Source organism: Neophocaena asiaeorientalis, unplaced genomic scaffold (assembly GCF_003031525.2).
Source record: "Neophocaena asiaeorientalis asiaeorientalis breed wild unplaced genomic scaffold, Neophocaena_asiaeorientalis_V1.1 scaffold54, whole genome shotgun sequence".
NCBI classification, from domain to species: domain Eukaryota; kingdom Metazoa; phylum Chordata; class Mammalia; order Artiodactyla; family Phocoenidae; genus Neophocaena; species Neophocaena asiaeorientalis.
The window spans coordinates 1,430,942-1,449,732 of NW_020174938.1; the positions used below are offsets into that span (position 1 = coordinate 1,430,942).

At 58.0% G+C, this 18,791-nt stretch overlaps 2 protein-coding genes across 16 annotated transcripts in view; one reads left to right on the top strand and one right to left on the bottom strand.

The window, feature by feature from the left end:
* Positions 1-720: 720 nt before the first annotated feature.
* Positions 721-12,218, top strand: MAN2C1 (mannosidase alpha class 2C member 1). 3 transcript variants are annotated; one of them, XM_024761791.1, is made up of 27 exons: positions 721-1,281; positions 1,538-1,663; positions 2,111-2,234; positions 3,392-3,462; positions 4,544-4,721; positions 5,031-5,220; positions 6,376-6,482; positions 6,665-6,775; positions 6,977-7,069; positions 7,198-7,314; positions 7,540-7,635; positions 7,732-7,877; positions 8,231-8,354; positions 8,715-8,836; positions 8,944-9,029; positions 9,146-9,301; positions 9,498-9,608; positions 9,682-9,702; positions 9,774-9,885; positions 10,145-10,249; positions 10,351-10,507; positions 10,599-10,742; positions 11,130-11,239; positions 11,340-11,419; positions 11,554-11,702; positions 11,792-11,901; positions 11,974-12,218. In XM_024761791.1, exons 1-27 carry the CDS (start codon positions 1,175-1,177, stop codon positions 12,098-12,100), a joined length of 3,180 nt encoding a protein of 1,059 aa, XP_024617559.1. In that variant the 5' UTR covers positions 721-1,174; the 3' UTR covers positions 12,101-12,218. The 3 variants fall into 3 exon arrangements, 2 of the variants coding, with proteins under 2 accessions (XP_024617559.1, XP_024617558.1); XM_024761790.1 differs by lacking the exon at positions 9,682-9,702 and having other exon boundaries at positions 9,511-9,608; positions 9,791-9,885; XR_003005537.1 differs by lacking the exons at positions 721-1,281; positions 9,682-9,702 and having other exon boundaries at positions 1,288-1,663; positions 9,511-9,608; positions 9,791-9,885; positions 11,594-11,702; positions 11,974-12,115.
* A 698-nt stretch (positions 12,219-12,916) lies between these two features.
* Positions 12,917-18,791, bottom strand: part of NEIL1 (nei like DNA glycosylase 1) — a 7,630-nt gene continuing 1,755 nt past the window's right edge. For 3 of the 13 annotated variants that reach the window (XM_024761808.1, XM_024761807.1, XM_024761809.1), the window contains 9 exons: positions 17,405-17,861; positions 15,386-15,520; positions 15,226-15,289; positions 14,847-14,946; positions 14,296-14,423; positions 13,943-13,970; positions 13,697-13,866; positions 13,363-13,528; positions 12,983-13,180 (listed from right to left, as the gene is read on the bottom strand). In XM_024761808.1, coding sequence (XP_024617576.1) covers positions 13,110-13,180; positions 13,363-13,528; positions 13,697-13,866; positions 13,943-13,970; positions 14,296-14,423; positions 14,847-14,946; positions 15,226-15,289; positions 15,386-15,520; positions 17,405-17,838 — 1,296 coding nt within the window. In that variant the 5' untranslated portion in view covers positions 17,839-17,861 and the 3' untranslated portion in view covers positions 12,983-13,109. Of the gene's footprint in view, positions 13,181-13,362; positions 13,529-13,696; positions 13,867-13,942; positions 13,971-14,295; positions 14,424-14,846; positions 14,947-15,225; positions 15,290-15,385; positions 15,521-17,404; positions 17,977-18,791 lie in introns of those variants that run through there. The other 10 variants (XM_024761815.1, XM_024761814.1, XM_024761806.1 and 7 more) reach the window with 10 other exon arrangements.

Consider the following 18,791-nt stretch of genomic DNA (forward strand, 5'->3'; position numbering starts at 1 on the left):
GGGGCCCTGACCAGGGGCAGCCCCAGCTGTTGCTGTCTCTGCATAGGGTTATGCCCAGAGCAGCTGCTTGCAGGTCAGGATAGGGTTTCAGGGCCAATAGAGGAGAAAACCCCATCCTACCAGTGCAACCAAAAGAAGGGGGAGTGGGGGAGCTTCACCGACAGCCAGGGTTTCACAAACAGCATTTATATCCCTCCTGCCATCTGAGCTCCAAGCTCAACTCAGCCTGTCTTATAGCAGGAAGTTATATTTTAAATCTCGTTCGGTATTCTGTACTTAATCACCTTTCCCTATGATTTGCATTTGAAATGTTGTAAACTTGGTCAGTATTTCCATTAAAATATCAGGGCTCATGTTGTGTATATACTTTTCTTCCTAATGATTTTATAGACAAGGACTTCATAGCATTCCCAGGAGGGGGGAATGCTGCCAACAGATTACCAGAGAAACGTGAGGATGAAATTGGAGGTGTTTCTGGCATTATGGCTTCTCTGAACTCTTCAGTCCCGTGTAGGGAAATACATTATTCTTTTAGGATCATGAGTTCTATGTCTGTGATCTGCAATCTCAAATCAAAATCTTCGGAGTTTCTGGCGATGGGCAGCACTTAGCCATATACATAAAATAAAACATGTAGTAGAAGGAAGCTGAGGTTACTGGGGTGCAAAGCTCTATTTAACGCATGTCTGCCGATTGGCTTTAAAGCACCGGTCCTGGCGCCCCGGCTCTTGCGACGTTAAGCGGACACGGGTGTTCGAAATAGCCAGAGGGCGGGCTGGGACCAGAGGGCAAGGAGGTTCCCGCTTGCAGCTTCTGAGACTAGGTGACCTGCGTCGGCAGCAACCCAGGCTCCCACCCGTCGTGCCTAACGGCTTGTCTCTGTCCCAGGCCTTTTGCAGAATCAAAGCGTCAAACTTCCTATTTTATTTAGGGATTTGCCCTAAACGGCCACCAGCTCGGACGAGATAAGAGGAGAGCATCGGAAGTGCGGCTTTTAGCTTTCAGCTCCCTGCTCGAAGTTCAGAGCAGCGAGACTTCACAGAGCCGCCGGTGTTCCAAGAAAAGCTGTCCGGGCCTGGAAGGCGCCCTTCGGACGCCGGAACCTTTGGTTCCAGGCCGTGGACCGCGCCGGCAGCGTTTGGGGCCTTCCGGGGAGAGGAGAAAGCGCGCGGCGATGGCGGCGGCGGCGGCGCCGGCCCTGAAGCACTGGCGCACTACGTTGGAGCGGGTGGAGAAATTCGTGTCGCCGCTCTACTTTACCGACTGTAATCTCCGCGGCAGGTGTGGCCACCTCGTCCATGGCGCCGGCCGGCCGCATCCACGCGTCTCTAGCCTTCCCGCCCCGGGGGGAAACCCAAGCTTCGGCCACCTGGGCCGAGGGACAAAGTGCCCGCCGCGGAAAGGGCTGGGGCCCAGGAGGAGGGGATGGGGGGAGACTGAGCTGTGAGGCAGCCCTCCCGGCGGTGCATCGAGGGAATGCGAGTCCCCACCCGCCGGCTGGCCCAGTGGCGCGTGCCCACCTGCCCCTCCCGCCCAGGCTCTTCGGAGACAGCTGCCCAGTGGCCGAGCTCTCCAGCTTCTTGACGCCCGAAAGGCTTCCCTACCAGGAGGCAGTCCAGCAGGATTTCCGCCCCGCGCAGGTCGGCGACAGCTTCGGACCCACGTGGGTAACGCTCCAGAGGGAGGGCGGGGCCGACAGGGCCCCGCTCCCGGCTTACTCGCTTCCCCTAAGGGCCACACTTCCATTGTCGGCCCTCTGCCCTAGACAGTCACTTGGGGCAGAGCAGCACCCTCTGCTGGGAGTAGATCCCTGATCCTGCAAGACTTAATGGGAGAATTTTCATTTCCCCCCTTCTCCCAGTCCCTGGACATCCATCCCTTAGGCAGGACACTCTAGGACAAATCACAGACCCCTGATTCTCTGGCTCTTTCCCTCACCTTGCTGTACACCCCGTTGCTCCTTTCTTGTGGATCAAAGCTGCATATCTTGCGATGCTGCAGATACTTGGTGAAAGTCTCAAGCCCCTGCTGACCCTTAGTCCAAGGAAGTATGTCGAAAGGAAAGAGCTTTGACCCCTACCCTAGGCCCATCTTAGTGGTTCTGTTGCAGATGGTGGACCTGTTGGTTCCGGGTGGAGCTGACCATCCCAGAGGCATGGGTGGGTCAGGAAGTTCACCTTCGCTGGGAAAGTGATGGAGAAGGCCTGGTGTGGCGTGATGGGGAACCTGTCCAGGTGAGGAGCCCTGCCCTAGGTCAGGTATGGCCACATTTCAGCCCTGGTCTCTGGAGAAGCCACAGCTGAGTGGCTATGCCTGCAGGGTGGTATCAGGATTTCAGGACTGGACAAGTTGTTGCTTGGGCCCCTGTGTAATTGTTCCTTCTCATGTTTGAGAGGATCGCTGAGGGTCTCAACATAATTAATACTAAACCAACCCTGCCACTGTCTGGTCACCCTCCCATTCTGGGATGAAAATAGTTATTAATCAAGTACAATAATAGGTACAGCAGATCCATTTATTAACCCTTTACTAGGTGCCAGACTAGTGACTTTGCAGACTATATCACTTTTTATTTTTAGTTTTAAATAAACTGGTTTTTATTATATGGAATATATGCTTATGGCAGTCGGGGAGGGAGACTTTGAAACAGTTCTGGATAATATAAAGTTTAAAAAGTCCTCTTCACCTGAAATAATGGATATCTCCCTGCTACCTCACCCACAGTTCCCCAGATATAACCACTATTAAGTACCTTGTTTATGCATCTAACCTTAACAGGTTTAACCTTTAAAATCCTATGTGGTAGGTCTTTATGGCCATGTACAGACTAAGAAACTGAGATATATAGATGTTAACACACTTGTTCAGGTTCACACAGCTTCCATTTCAGTTTGACGAACCCTCAGTCTCAGGTCAGGACTGTTGTTCTTCCTGTACAGAAAGATGGCAGACCCCTCCCTCCCTCCCGTCACTGGCTCAGCGGGATGTCTCCTGAGTGCCCTCTCTGGCAGGTCCCTGTGCTAAGCACTGGGGATATAGTGGGGAATGAGGTAAACCTGTCCCTGACTTCATAGAGTTTCCCTTCAGATGCTTATTCAGGGGTACAGAGGCCACCAGAAGCCGCCAAGGACCTGATACGTCCCCAAGACTCCACAAGACCAGTGGCTTTTCTGCTGGCAAATAGGTGCCATTTGGTGGTCATGGCACTGGCTGCCAGGGGGGTTGGGGCACCTGCTACCAGAGGTCCCTGATTTGTCAATCTTGGCCTTGTCTGGGAGAGAGGAGCCAGTGCTAGGGACCCGGTAGAGGGGCCTGGCCTCCCTCAGCTTATACTTCATCTGAGCTGTTCACAAGCCTCAGGTCCTGTCTCTTTCACTGCACTCCCCACCAGGGTTTGACCAAAGAGGGGGAGAAGACCAGCTATGTCCTGACTGACAAGCTGGGGGAAGAAGACCCCCGGAGGTGAGTGAGTCCCTGTGCTGTGGTTGACCAGTGCTGTAGGGGAGGGAGCACCAGTGGGCAAGGAGGAGCTGAGGCCCAGAGCCATCTGAGAAACACACCCACTTTCAATACAACCATCTTCAACTCTCATAGTTTATTTTTGAAAAGCAGGATTTCTCTGGCTATAAAGATAGTGTTCTCGTTCTTGGGTTAAATACAGAAAAGCACAGAAGTAAATAACTCCCATTATCCCATCACTTAGTGATGCCCATTATTAACATCTCAGCATTCTTCTCAGGAATTATTTCAAATGTAGTTTTTACTAGTTGAGGTTGTATTTCTTTGATATTTTGAATCCTGATTTTTTAAAAATCCGTATTATAACATGCATTTTATGACACTATCAAAAACTCTTCTTAGGTATTATATTTATTGAACATTGTGTATTTGATGTTTCCAGGCACTGGGACTGTGATGGTGAATGATGTGATTCTTGACAGCAAGGGGGACTCACATATACTTACATAATTGCAAAACTGATGAGGGCTTTGAAAGAAAAAACTTTCAACATAAGAAATCTGTTCTAGACTAGGGAGAGGGATGAGAGGAGAGTCATGGAAGGCTTCCCGAAGGAAGTCATGTTTGCTCTCTGAAGACTGAGTAGAACAGCACCACAGCCCACCATGCTCTCCAAACAGTGGCCTGCCCATATTGGCTGATGGATCTTTGTTCTGAAAGACTGGACCTGGGAGATCCAAACATGTTTTTAATGTGCAAAGAGGGTTCTGAGACCAAGGCAGTGTGCATTGTAAAGACAGCTTTGGAAATAAAAGTCTAAACAACAGCATAATTCACATGGTTCCAAACTTGGCTACTTATTCACCCCAGCCAAGGCAGAACACTCAGCAGAATTTGGTGTGGTCTGTTGTTTCTGCCATGGCCCTCTCTCACACGCATCTGACATAACTGTGAGATCCTCTGGGTGGTAGATCCTGGGGGTGAATAGGGAGGGGTCTGCTGGATGCCTCTTTGGTCCTCCCTCCCCAAGCCCCAGAGTCCTCTGCCAGTCCCTTGGCCTGAGGCTGCCTCCCCGCATTTGTAGCCTGACCCTCTATGTGGAAGTAGCCTGCAATGGGCTCCTGGGGGCCGGGAAGGGAAGCATGATCGCAGCCCCTGACCCAGAGAAGATGTTCCAGGTGAGCCGGGCTGAGCTGGCCGTGTTCCACCGGGGTGTCCACAAGCTCCTGGTGGATCTGGAGCTGCTGCTGGGGATAGCCAAGGTACTCAACACCCCCGCGCCACCTGCTCACCCTCTAGAGCCCTGTTCCAGGCAGGCTGTTTCTTGGGTCAGATAGTTGGAGCCCTGGGAATCCAGAATAGGGAGGGTGTTTCATGCCTGCCTGAGTGTTGAGAGGATTTCCCTGTGTAAAGGGGAGGAAGGAGACAGTGCTGAGCAGGGGGGCCAGCAGGAGCACAGGGTTGGAGGTAGGGAGGAGCTCTGCTGAGAACCCGTGGGAGATCAGCTGGGGTCTAATTTTGGAGACTCTGCTTGTTTGAGATGGGGATTAAGGGACAGAACCCTGCTGCAGGGCCTCGGGGAGGACAACCAGCGCAGCTACCAGGCCCTGTACACAGCCAACCAGATGGTGAACATATGTGACCCCGCCCAGCCGGAGACCTTCCCAGTGGCCCAGGCCCTGGCCTCCAAGTTCTTTGGCCAACGTGGGGGTGAAAGCCAGCATACCATCCATGCCCTGGGGCACTGCCACATTGATACAGGTAGGGCAGCAGTTGGCTGGGCTGGTTCGGGGAGGCAGGAGTGGCCTCGAAGACCTGGCTGTGCCCTGGAAGCACTGTGTGATCCACATCGAGTTCTTGCCCCTCTTGGACCTCAGTTTTCCCTGGGGAAAGGGGAATGGGCTGTAGGCTCTGCTAGATGTGGCTTCATTTATTCTTTCAACAAAATCTGATGCCCCGTGTGGCCCCGTGCTAGATATTGGGGGGGGGTAGGACTATAGAGACTGGCGATCACAAAATAGGCAGACGCAGTTGCTGCCAGGATGGAGGGAAGGATGGGGGGGCTGGGGAGCCCAGAAGAGGCATTTAACCCAGCTGGGTCTGGGGGATTCAAGAAAGGTTTCTCAAAGGAGATGACCTTTGAACAGAGTGAGGATGAGTAAGAATTTGACAATTCCCAAGTCCTCAGATAGGAGTGATGTGGAAGTAGTTAAGATGAGGACTCAAGCCCAGGGGAAGGTTTCCTGGGGAGGATCAGGAGGTCAGTTTTGAACCTGGTTAAGTCTGCAGTGTCTGTGAGGCTTATGGGAAATTACATTTTTAAAAAACTCCCCAAAGTATTGATTCGGATGCAGCTAAAGTTTCTGAACCACAGAACAAGGGCTTTCTCTGCTGTGCCAAAGCATGGGATGTAGAGTTCTGGGCTGGTAAAGAAGACACTGAGGCCTAGAGGTTGCAAGAGGCTGTAGTGCCTCACACAGGACAGCTGGCCCAGGCAGGTCCATCTCAGGAAGCTGTGCCCTCTGTTCCAGGCTGTCCTTCAATGTGCGTGTAGGGGAAGGGCCAACCCGCACTACCTCTTATAGGATCCTCTCAGGGGTGTCTAAACCTCAGAGTAAGGCTATTCCAGGGACTGGGGCCTCCATTTCCTGATGTAAAATTGATCCGATAGGCCCAGCCAACCTCCTTTCCCCAGTCCCTACTCCTACCTTGCAAGAGTGATGTAAAGTGACAGCTCAGGAGAGATGCCACAGGACTTTGCAGGGAAAGGGCCTGGGATGGACGGAAGGCTAGGATGACCCTCTGGAGGCCCAGGCTGGGCGTGGTTGGATGCTGGGGGGCAGGGGTGCGGCTGGAGATCTGTGAGGAGCGGGGGACCTTGCTGCTCTCCTATCCTCCACCCTCCTCCCCGTCTAGCCTGGCTCTGGCCCTTCAAGGAGACCGTGCGGAAATGTGCCCGGAGCTGGGTGACAGTCGTTCAGCTCATGGAGCGGAATCCTGAGTTCATCTTTGCCTGCTCCCAGGTCAGAGGGACGGCTGTGCGGTGGTACCTGGAGCCCAATGGGCGCTAGTGTGAGGTTCCGAGGGCTTCTGGGGCCTGAGGGGCAGGGCTACTCACCCTCAGCCACCCACTGGGCCCCAGGTGCTCAGCCCTGGGTGGGGTTCTTGTCCCCCTGGCCCAGCTCCTGCCTCGTCTGCCCCACAGGCACAGCAGCTCGCGTGGGTGAAGAGCCACTACCCTGGCCTGCATGCCCGGCTCCAGGAGTTCGCCTGCCGTGGGCAATTTGTGCCCGTCGGGGGCACCTGGGTGGAGATGGTAAGTGCAGTCCACAGCCCTGGCCCCAGAAACCTCCCCTCTGGCAGACAGACAGGTGGGCCTGTGAGATGGACACTCCCTGGGCACTGACTATAACCCAGTGTCAGAGCCCTGGCTGCTCCTGTCCGGGTGGTTGGTCTGAGGTCCTGCGCATTCCACCTGGTGCTGACCCCAGCTGCCTCCCTGTTCCCTCACTGCCAGGATGGGAACCTTCCCAGTGGAGAGGCCATGGTGAGGCAGTTCCTGCAGGGACAGAGCTTCTTCCTGCAGGAGTTTGGGAAGATGTGCTCTGAGGTAGGCTGGGAGCGGCTGCGCCTGCAGGCGCATGGGGCTGGAGCTTGCCCTTGAGTGATGAGGGGCAGAGGCTGTGGCCGTGCTGCCGAGAGCCGTGGTTCCCGTGCCCAGAGGCCCTTTCCCTGCAGTTCTGGCTGCCAGACACATTCGGCTACTCAGCGCAGCTCCCACAGATCATGCGCAGCTGTGGCATCGGGCACTTCCTCACCCAAAAACTGAGCTGGAACTTGGTGAACTCCTTCCCGGTGAGCAGGCCCCAGGGAACCAGGCTCAGAGTGGGCCTGGGTCCCACCTAGCCCATACATCTCCGTCCAGGTTTATTGAGGGGCCCTGGACAAGCCACGCAACCCCGACCCAGAGAAGGCATGCCTCCCCCAGGGTCACACAACAGGAGGGGCAGGTCTAGGAGGCCCAGCTGTGCCTCAGCCCTGACTCTGCCCTCTCTCTTCTACCTGTTTCCCTGCCTGCAGCACCATACCTTTTTCTGGGAGGGGCTGGATGGCTCCCGGGTGCTGACCCACTTCCCGCCTGGTGACTCATATGGGATGCAGGGCAGTGTGGAGGAGGTGAGAGGGCACCTAGTGGCCAAGGTCGGGGATAGGAGGCAGGCTGGAGAGGGCTGGGTGTCCTGTCCCAAGCTGACCCCGAGCCCACCTGTGCAGGTGCTGAAGACTGTGGCCAAAAACCGGGACAAGGGGCGTACCAACCACAGTGCCTTCCTCTTTGGCTTTGGGGATGGGGGTGGTGGCCCCACCCAGACCATGGTGGACCGCTTGAAGCGGCTGTGCAATACAGATGGGCTGCCCAGGTCAGGCCTGGGCTCACTCGGCCCTACCCTCCACCCTTGCCCTTAGTCCTTCCTTCTGTTCAAATATTGGGCCCGACACCTCCCCTAAACCTTGTCCCCCTCCAATCCCAGACCATGGGCTCCTCCCAACTTCTACCCTGGTGGTAGGGTGGGGGGAAAGCTAAAGGTGGGACGGGGCTGAAACCTACTGGAGAGAAAACTCTCCTGGGGTGTCCAGAACTGGCTTTGTGTGGACAGGGAGCTTTCTGGGCGTGGCTCCTTTCTGTCGGGACTGGATCTCTTGTCACCCTTGCATGGAAGAAGGGTGAATCACACGGCCAAGCTGGGAGACCCAGGCTTGCAGTCTCCCTCAGGGTGCAGTTCTCTTCTCCGGAGCGACTCTTCTCGGCGCTGGAGGGCCACTCGGGGCAGCTGTGCACGTGGGTCGGAGAGCTCTTCCTGGAGCTACATAATGGCACCTACACCACCCATGCCCAGGTCAGGAGCTGGTTGCTGAGCCAGATGGGGAGGGTGTGCCCTTGAGAGGCCCAGAGGGTCAGAGGAGGAAGCAGGGGACAGAGCCCAGCCCAGACCTGGGGGAAGAGGCTTGTGTTCCACAGAGGAGCCGAGAGGAGAGAAGTGCAAGGGCCGGGTGGTCAGGAGCCTGGAGGAGGCAGGACTGAGCATCCCTGAGGGAGGAAGGGCTTGGGCTGAGGGGAGAGAAGGGAGGCATCTGGGGTAGATAACTCACAAGAGGCCCTGGGGAGCCACCAGGGGTTCTGAGCAAGGGAAGGCTTTGGAAGGTGTCCTGGGATGCTTGAACAGACTCTAGACTGATTCTCCCTACCCTGGGCTCAGATCAAGAAGGGGAACCGGGAGTGTGAGCGGATCCTGCATGACGTGGAGCTGCTCAGCAGCCTGGCCCTGGCCCGCAGTGCCCAGTTCCTCTACCCGGCCGCCCAGCTGCAGGACCTCTGGAGGTCAGTCTGTCTTCTGCCCCCCTGCCACCCATTAACCTCACCCCAGACACCTCTGCGGCTGCCCCTCCCTCCCAGCCTTCCGCAGCCCTGCCCTTGGCCCCCCGCAGGCTCCTGCTTCTGAACCAGTTCCACGATGTGGTGACTGGAAGCTGCATCCAGCTGGTGGCAGAGGAAGCCATGTGCCACTACGAAGGTGAGGCTGACAACATTTCCGCTGCTCTCCAGCACCCAGGGCAGAGTGTCTCCTGTGGGACATTCAGGGGTCACCCAGACCCCCTGCCCACCCATGACCAGCCAGTCTCTCCCCAGACATCCGTTCCCGTGGCAACACACTGCTCAGCGCTGCAGCCGCAGCCCTTTGTGCTGGGGAGCCAGGTCCTGAGGGCCTCCTCATTGTCAACACACTGCCCTGGAAGCGCACTGAAGTGTTGGCCCTGCCCAGGCCTGGTGGGGCCCACTGCCTAGGTATGAGCTGGGGAGAAGGGTGGCTACTGTAGCAGGAGGGATCAAGGCCAAATCAAGAGTTGGGGACATTCCCCTGGAGATCTCTGCCCCGGGTTGCCCCAGGCTAGAGAGTACTAGTAATACTCACCCCCTCCAGCCCCCCACCCCGCCCCGAGTATGGTTCCTGGAAGGTGAAGGAGGCTGCGCTGATGCCCAGGCCTCATCCCCAGCTCTGGTGACAGTGCCCAGCATGGGCTATGCTCCTGCTCCCACCCCCACCTCGCTGCAGCCCCTGCTGCCCCAGCAGCCTGTGTTTGTAGTGCAGGAGGTAAGTGCTGGCACATCGCGGTGGGCGGGGGCTGGCTGTCCTGGGCTGTCCCTGACAACGTGGGGGTTCTGAGCTCCCCAACCTGGAGCAGGTGGCAAGGCAGGGCTGGGGCTGGGGTTGAGCGGGCTGTTGGTGGCGGAAAGCCTCTGCGGACTTAGCCTCAAGGCCCCCCTCCCACCAAGACTGACGGTTCTGTGACTCTGGACAACGGCATCATCCGGGTGAGGCTGGACCCAACTGGCCGCCTGACGTCTCTGGTGCTGGTGGCCTCCGGCAGGTGCTCACCCCTCACTGCCCTCTCCCAGTGCCTGGCAGGGGACCCCAGACCTCTCATTCCCTCTGTCCCCTGGCCACAGCTGACCACAGTAGCCCACAGGTGGCTCAGGACTGGGACCCACACATGGAATGGGGCCGGCTGGGTTAGGAGTCTCCTGTCCTCTGGGCCTACTCACCCTACCTCCCACCCCACCCACCTCACACAGCTGGAGAGACTGCGGTCATACAGTTGTAAAGCGCTAGTCTCCACGTCCTTCCAGGGAGGCCGTTGCTGAGGGTGCCGTGGGGAACCAGTTTGTGCTGTTCGATGATGTCCCCCTGTACTGGGACGCGTGGGACGTCATGGACTACCACCTAGAAACACGGTGCGGGGTGGGCAGGACTCGGGGGCGGTGTGGGATATGAGAGTATTGGGCCCCCTCCGCCAGGCCGTCCTGGCTCAGTGCCTCCCTCGCCTGTTCCACAGGAAGCCAGTGCTGGGCCAGGCAGGGACCTTGGCCGTGGGCACTCAGGGTGGCGTGCGGGGCAGCGCCTGGTTTCTGCTGCAGATCAGCCCCAGTAGTCGGCTCAGCCAAGAGGTTGTGCTGGACGTCGGCTGCCCCTATGTCCGCTTCCACACCGAGGTAGCAGGGGGCAGGGTGGTGGGTATCTTCCCTGGGTGTGGCCGGTGAGGAGGGGTCCCTCCCCTTGCACCCCTACCTCCACCCCCGACAGGTGCACTGGCACGAGGCCCACAAGTTCCTGAAGGTGGAGTTCCCTGCCCGTGTGCGGAGCCCCCAGGCCACCTTTGAGGTCCAGTTCGGACATCTGCAGCGGCCCACCCACTACAACACCTCTTGGGACTGGGCCCGATTTGAGGTCTGACGTGGGGTGGTGTGGGGCGGGGTGTGGTGGAGGGTTTGGATCCTCCCTGGCTGGGGAGAGGCTAGTTGTGTGGTATGGGGTGAGGAGGAGGAAGATGATGATCAGTATTTGCTGGTTCCTGACATGTATGCCAGGCATGGTGCTAAGTGCTTTCTGTTTAGTCTGATATTCATCCCCATTTGGTGGGGTAAGTACCCTTATCCCCCTTTCCCAGATGAGGAGCCGGGGCTTAGACAGGTTGTGCGGTGTGCGCAGGGCCTCCTGTAGTGAGAGCTGGCATTCAATCGTGTGGTCCCAGAGCTTCCCTCAGTCTACTGACAGGAGCTCTGGAGCACGAGGAGGCGGCGGGGCCACCAAGTGGGTCTCCGATCTACCCTCCAGGTGTGGGCCCACCGCTGGATGGATCTGTCAGAGCACGGCTTTGGGCTGGCTCTGCTCAATGACTGCAAGTATGGCGCGTCAGTGCGAGGCAGCGTCCTCAGCCTCTCCCTGTGAGTGGGGTGCCTCCCAGGGACGGGTATGGGAGTGCGGTCTTCCCAGGACAGAACTTCGGCGGCTCTAGCCTGGCCCTTACCACCCTCCCCACCCCAGCTTGCGGGCGCCCAAGTCCCCTGACGCCACGGTTGACATGGGGCGCCACGAGTTCACCTACGCGCTGATGCCGCATGAAGGTGAGTGCTGCGGCCCCGATACCTCTCTGCCCCTCTCAGCCTCGGTTGCCCCAACGGTACGTGGGGAGCACTCCAGCAGTCCCACGCCCCTACCCTCATTTTCCACCACGCGTCCCTTTCCGGTCTGCGCCCAGGGTCCTTCCAGGACGCTGGCGTTATTCCCGCTGCCTACAGCCTCAACTTCCCCCTGTTGGCGCTGCCCGCCCCGGGCCCGGCACCCGCCGCCGCCTGGAGCGCCTTTTCAGTGTCCTCGCCCGCAGTCGTGTTGGAGACCGTCAAGCAGGCAAGGGCCGGTGGGGTGCGGGGAGCGGGCCGGGGTCCCGAGCTGGGCCCGCCCTCGGCCCCGCCCACCACCACCTCCTCCCTCCGTAGGCGGAGACCAGCCTCCAGGGCCGCAAGCTGGTCCTGAGGCTGTACGAGGCCCACGGCAGCCACGTGGACTGCTGGCTGCACATGTCGCTGCCGGTTCAGGAGGCCGTCCTGTGAGTGGGGGCGCGGGGTGGGAGTGGGAGTCCTGCCCTCGCGGGGCCCTCATGGTCCCTCCTGTTCTCCAGCTGTGACTTCCTGGAGCGCCGTGACCCTGCTGGCCCCCTGCCCCTTCGGGACAGCCGCCTGAAGCTCACCTTTTCTCCCTTCCAAGTGCAGTCCCTGTTGCTCGTGCTGCAGCCCGCACCGAGCTGAGTCCCTGAGCGTGGGGTTTTGTTTGTGGAAGGCTTTGGGGGCTCCTCATTTCTGCCTCTCAAGCCTGAAGCAAGGATCAGTTACCTCTTGAACAATAAACGCTTGGCTTAGGAACCCTGCTGGTAGCCCCTGCTCAGTCCCCTCAGGTCCCAAACTCAGGCATTGAGGGGGGAAGTATTTACCCCAGGCATCTGGGGACAGGGGCAAGATCTAAGGTTATCTGTGCGCGCAGGGTCTGGATTGCAGGCCCCGTGACAGAGACGGGGGATATCGGTGACCATAAGCTGATTGTAAGACCACGATATAAGACGCTCTTCTGGGACTTCCCTGGCGGTCCAGTGGTTAAGTCTCCGAGCTTCCAATGCAGGGGACGGGTCGGGAAACTAAGATCCCGCATGCCATGTGGTGCGGCCAGCGGGGTGGGGGGAAAAAAAGCAGCAGCAGCTCTTCCCCCGTGTCCACAGGCAGAGGGCCTGGGGCTGGGGAGGAGGCCTGGTGGGTGGGTTCTGGCTGGTCCCCACTAGGAGGGGAGCATTGACTAGTCTGGACTAGGCTAGGGGAGCAGCCACATGAGGAATCCTGGACTGGAGGAGCTGTAGAGCCTGGGCTGCCCCGGGGGACGGGGTGGGTCTCTGTACCACCTCTGAAGGGCTGTCCCTGCAGAGGCAGACTGTCCTGAGAGCCAGGGCCTTGAGGCCTGGGATGGGGCTCAGTCTGCCATGCTGAGGCAGTGGCCCTCCTGTCCCCAGGGCTGGGCACCAGGCCCTCCACATTCGGCTTTCCCAGACCTTCTGCAGCCAGCCCAAGAAGTTTAAGGTTTATCAGTTTACTAAAAGTTACAGCCTTTTTCACGTGGGCTTAAAAAATGGGTACAATTAAAAACATCATAGTTGTATAGGGAATGGCCACAGGGCCAGGGGCAGCCAGTCCCCTGCAACTTCCAGGAAGCCGCACAGGCCCAGATCCTGGGCAGCAGGAAGGGGTGGATGCAAGCAAGGAGACCCTCCTGCTAAGAGGCTGAGGTCTCCTCAGGCTCCAAGGATGGGGTGTCAGCCTTGATCTTTTGGGGTCTGCGGCGGCCTGTGGGGAGGACAGGTGAGGTGGCAGCTCGGACCCCAGGCCGAGGACTCTGTCCCAACAGCCTCCCTACCACCTCTGTCGACGTGTTCCTCCCACCCGCACTGCCATCCCTTCCTCTCCTGGAGAGCCCGTTTTGGTGGTGCCCCTTCCCTCCCTAGAGGAAGATGCTGAGGAAGGCCCACCTGAGGTCGCTGGTTGCCTCCTCCTCTTCCCTTTCTCAGGGACGCAGGGGGCTTCTGGGTCCCGTTGGAGGCTGGTCCCCTCTGGCTGCTGGGCCGCAGTCTGCTCAGGAAGGCCTCTCCGTGCCCTTCGTGTCCTTGAAGGGGCCTTGTTTGGAGGTGGAGGGTTCTGGGTGGAGAAGACACGGGTCCCTGAGGAGCTCAGCAGGTCACAGGTTGGTTAGGACCCACCATTGCCCTCCATTGTCAAGGGAAGGAGCTGCCCAACAGCCTGGCCTGGGGGGTGCAGCCAGGACAGGAGGGGGTACAGGGAGGGGGTAGGAGCAGGGAGACATACCTCCACTTGGTCCTCAGGACCCCTCTGTGCTCCCTTGGATTTCTTCTTGCGGGACTTGCCCCCTGCAGGATACTGTTGCTGATGGGGTTGGAGGGTCTTGTGGCCACAGCCCCCTTTCTCTAGACTCCCATGCTCCCACTCTGGAGTGCCTCCGAGGGTTGGAGTGGGGACTGGGATGGAGAAGGGTGCTGTAGCCCTTGCAGGCAACTAGTCCTTTTCCCTCTCATTACATCAGGCATAGCTTACCTTTGGGCGCCAAGGGTCCAGGATCCCCCTAAAATGGAATCAGGAGAATTCAGGAGTCAATCTGGCAGGGGTCGTTTTCCTTGGAGAGGCAGAACTCACACCTGTCCTTCCAGATCAGTGAAGCCCCACCCCTAGGAAGCCTCTCTGACTGTCCCCTCCCCCCCAGGTCAGAGCCAACAGCAAGGTAACCCTGCCCTGGGCTGCTCCACTAGCTGGGACCCTGGGACTCAGAGGAGGGGAGGGGCATAGCACAGGGAAAGCTTAGATCCTCAGGAACAGTGCAACCCCAGGTCTTTCCATCCCACCAGCTTCCTTAGGGCTCCATTTGCCTGTGTGAGCACTAGAGCCCAAACCTGGAACCAGATGGTGCGGCCATGCCGGTCCCGCAGGGAGCTCATGCCTGGCGTGCCATAACACCGCAGCCAGGCTCGGAAGGCAGCAAAGTCCTCCTCCGTGCTCTCCAGCCCATAGCCTTTGCCCCCTGTGGGACAGAGGAGCCAGGCGGAGGTCAGAGGGCTGACTTAGGCTGGGAGTGGGGGGGAGCCCAGTTAGACCTGGCTCAGACCCCAGCTTTACAAGCTGATGGACTGAGCCAGGGGGCCAAGGCTCTCCCTCCTCCAGCTCTGTGACCTCAGGCTGGTGTCTTCCCCACTCTGGGCCATGGCTTTCCCATCCTGGAGTTGAGTTAAGAATCCTTGCCCCTGCCTGCCTCATGGGGCAGCTCAGGGGACATAGACACCCGACACGTGAAGATCAGTGAAGGAGGCCTAGTCCATTTAGGAACGACTAGGTTGACAAACTTCCCCAGGCAGGGAACCAGGCCCAGAGAGGGGCAGGAACTGTCCCAGGTTACACGATATGCCAAAGCAGACCTAGCTGGCCATCTTTGCCTCCCAGGCCTCACCCAGCTGGACCACTTCCTTGGGCACTGAGTGGCACAGCTCCAATAGGTCTGGGTTCTGCAGCTTGGCCCTGATCTTCTGGCTCAGGGTCAGCTCCGGGCTCTGGAGAAGAGGCAGGGGTAGGACCTGGATGTCAGTATGAGGCAGGGCCACTCAGAAGGCAGCTGACCCCTTGAGGAACAGACCCCTTCTGAGCTTGGCTGGACTCAGACAGTTCATCTGCCCCCCATCACCTCCCCCACGCACACACATTGCAGAGATGCGGAAACAGGCTGGAAACCGAGAAGGGACCTGCTTGAGTTAAGCTGGAGACGCCTGACCCAGCCCAGGCCCTTGTCGGCCTGCACTGATAGGTGCGTGCATCCCTCCCTGCAGCCTCACCGGCCTGCGCTGCTGCAGTGCCTCCAGAACCGTGCGGGCCTTCTCGAAGGGGGGTATCCTCAGCCTGCAGTGAGGTGGAGAGAGGGCGCCATGCTAAGCAGTGGGGACTGTGGGCACACCCAGCCACCCCAGCCCTCGTGCCCAGGGCCTGCCTACTGACCGGTATAGGATCTCTGCCCGCAGATAGTTGCCAATGCCATTGAAGAACCTCTGGTCCAAGAGGGCCTCACAAATGGGCCGGTCAAAGGCCTTGTCTGCTAGGTTTCGTAACACATTCTCCCTGGAGGGACACAGTCTGGGCACATGAGACCCATTCTGCCCACCCCACCCCTCCCTGCCTCCCAATGGGTTAGGGGAGAGGAGCTGGGGGAACCCATTCCTGGGTGCAAGGGAAAGAAATGGGGAGTCCCAGTTCCCCTCTTCCCAGCCTCTGGTGTTTTGGCAGTGGGAACCTCAGTTTTCTGTTAAATGGGAACAACAGTGTGGGATTTAAATGCATTACAAAAGGTAAAAAAATACCAGTCAAAAGCAGCACGTTCAGGAAAACACATGAGTCTAGGTGTGTGGTGTGTATATCACCAAAGTGCCTCAGACTCGAGACATTTTTGAGAACAAGGTGACCACAGGACCTCAGGTGTGTCCGCAGTCTGGAACTCCCTGTCTAGGACTTCTGGTTGGTTAGATATGAAGGTTTGATATTGGCGGGGTCAGGTCTTTTCAAGAAGCTGAAGATCTTCCAGGAAACTGGTACTGGCACTGTTTATTTAGCAGGAGTGAGGGGGCAAGCCCTGGCTGGTGAGAGCCCCAGCAGCTCCCACCCCACCTCCAAGGGGCATGGGTCTCTTCACCACCATGAAGGGTACGTGTATCTTGTTTCTTTGTGGAAAAGGATCATGGCAAGACTGACTCAGTGATGGGCGTGAGAAGCAAGTGAAATAGGGGGCCAGAAGACAGAGTTTTGGGGTAAAGGTAAGAGTGGAAGGTTGGCCTGGGTGTTCAGAATTCTGAGGGGGGGCGGATCCCCACAGGCTCCGCAGCTGGAGGACAAAACAAGCCGAAACGCTCATCTTGTGAGAGGAGCTTCAGCTGGCAAAGGGTACACTTGTGGCATGACTCCCCAGAAGAGGTGAAGTGGGAGAAATCCAAGACAACACAGACACTTCCCTAGGGGTGCACTTGGGGGCATACCTGGGAAGGCCAGCAGTCTGCTGCCTTCTGTGGCACCAGAGACGCCCTGACCCACCCCAAGGGGCAGCCGAAGGCGTGCCTTCCCCAAGAAAGGATTTGCCAAGTCCACTCCAAGCCTTTGTCTTTGTGATTCTTGTCAGATTGCTTTTACTTTAGAGCTATGCACAGCTGGCTCCTTCTCATCAGGCAGGCCTCAGCTCACACGTCACCTGGGGTGGCCTTTCCTAATGCATCCTCCTCCTCCCCCCACCTCCACAGCTCAAAGTCATTTTCTACCTCTTGGATTTTTCTTCAGGCATGTGTCTATTTGAATTAATCTAGTCCCCTTTTTCCCCCTGCCCTACCTGAACTAGCTCTGTGGGAGCAGGGACCACATCCCTCTTGATCACTGCTGAACCCCCAACACTTAGAGTTGGCCTGGCACGAAGCAGAGACTCATACATGTTTTATCTTTAGAGGAAGGGAAGTGGCTGACACTGTGCCATCTTATGTGTGCCATCTTATGTGACCTGGATCACATCCCAGGTGGAGCCGTTACCCCTCCCTCAGGCAGAAGACAGGCACAGAGACCACGGGACACAGACCAGTGGGTAGGCAGAATGTGGGAGACCACAGTCTGATTCAGAAACCACATTAGGCAGTCCTCTCCGCACTCCCTTGAAGCAATTCCTTCCTGCTCAGCCTCCTTTCTTAGGTTGTTAAAGCCTCTCCACCTTTCTTCTTAGCCTCTTGAGGGTGCCAGAAGACAGAGTGGGATGCTGACCTGAGACCCAGCTCTCACACTAACTGGCCATGTCCTCATCCACCTCTTGCTCCCACCCTCTCCCTCGTCAGTTTTGGGTTTCCACATCCATTAGCTCAAGGAACTGTCCCCAGGAAAGCACACTGTCTTGGTCTACAGGTGAAGGGAGTGGAACTCACTTCTTGGCCACCGAGGCACTAACGGCCAGGAGCCCAGGGCTGTATTCATCACACCTGGTGCGGGCCCTACCTGAACTGCTCGTACTCCAGCAAGACACATGGCCCGCGGCCTGGCTGCCACTTGCCCCCGAGGTCCCAGTGGCCAAAGCGGCGGATGTCCACGAAGCAGAGGGCAAGTCGGGGGCCAGGGGGAGCCGTGTAAAAGCGCAGATGGGCATGGGGCGGCAGCGCATCGCTGGGCACCAGCTGGAAGGAGCCGGTCATGCCAAAGCGGAAGACAAGGGCCAGTGGCCCTTGTGGGGGCTGAGCCCCAGGCAGGGGGCTCAGTGTCAGGCGCAGCTCCTTGCCTCGGGCTAAAGCTGAGATGTGGTAGGCGCTGCTCTCAAAGGGCACCTCAGGGTTGCGGCTGACAGGTGACTTCTCCACACACCCGCCAAACACCAGCTCCCTGCATGCCTCGTTCACAAAGTGACTGGCCAGATGCAGCTCAGGGCCCTCAGGCATTCTGTGGGAGGGGTGGCCAGGCCCTGTGGGGGAGGATGATAGCAGGTTGGGCCAGGTGTGCATCCAGTGAGGTAGCAATTATCACTTCCAGTTTTCAGAGGGTCAGAGGGGGCCATGGTCAACTGATAATTGGCAGGAAGTCAGCTGGCTTGGTCACAGCCCCTGCTCCACAACCCTTGCCCGCCCCCCAGCTTCCATGAACCCTTCCTGATTTTAGAATAACGTCCAGCTCCTTCCCGGGCCCACACTGTCATCTCATTTCCTCCCACGCTCCCTCTGACTCACTTGCTTCAAGCACACTGCTCTTCTTTCCCCCATGCCTTCGCCCCTGCTGTCCCCCTCAGTCTGGGAACATCCAAGAGAGGACCTCCCTGACCACCCTATCCAAGGCAGCATCGTACCCCCCGACCCCCTACACGTTTTCCTTCCTTCGTGGCACTCCCAGAACCTGAAATTATTTTATCATCTCTTCTCTGCCTCTACCTCCACTCCCACCCCAGAGTGGAAGCTCTGCTTGCTCATCACCCCACCGCTTGGAATCAGGCCCGCATAGGTTGTCACAATGACTGAGGGAATGAGCCTGGAAGAGAAGAGCTGGGAAAACGGTTGCTCAGAGGCTCAGCCGGCAGTGTGGAGGCCTGCCACCACCCACTGGTCAGGACCATAGCGAGGACAAGGAAGAGGGAATGCAGGTGTCTCCAGGTACATCAGCGCTGGAGTCAGGTACACACGACTTCGAGGGAGGAGATAGGGGAGTCAGAAGGGCTCCCCAAACTCTAGCCCATGATCCAGGGGGGAATAGGAAACGCCCCGGTCAGCGGTCAGCACCTCGGGCCGAGAGAGGCGTAGTCCCCTTCCTCACCCTCGCTGGCGTAGAGAGGAGAGTTTGCCACTTTCCTCTTCGCCAGATCGACGGCGAAGGTATGTGTTGGGCAGAGGGGGACATTTAGCTG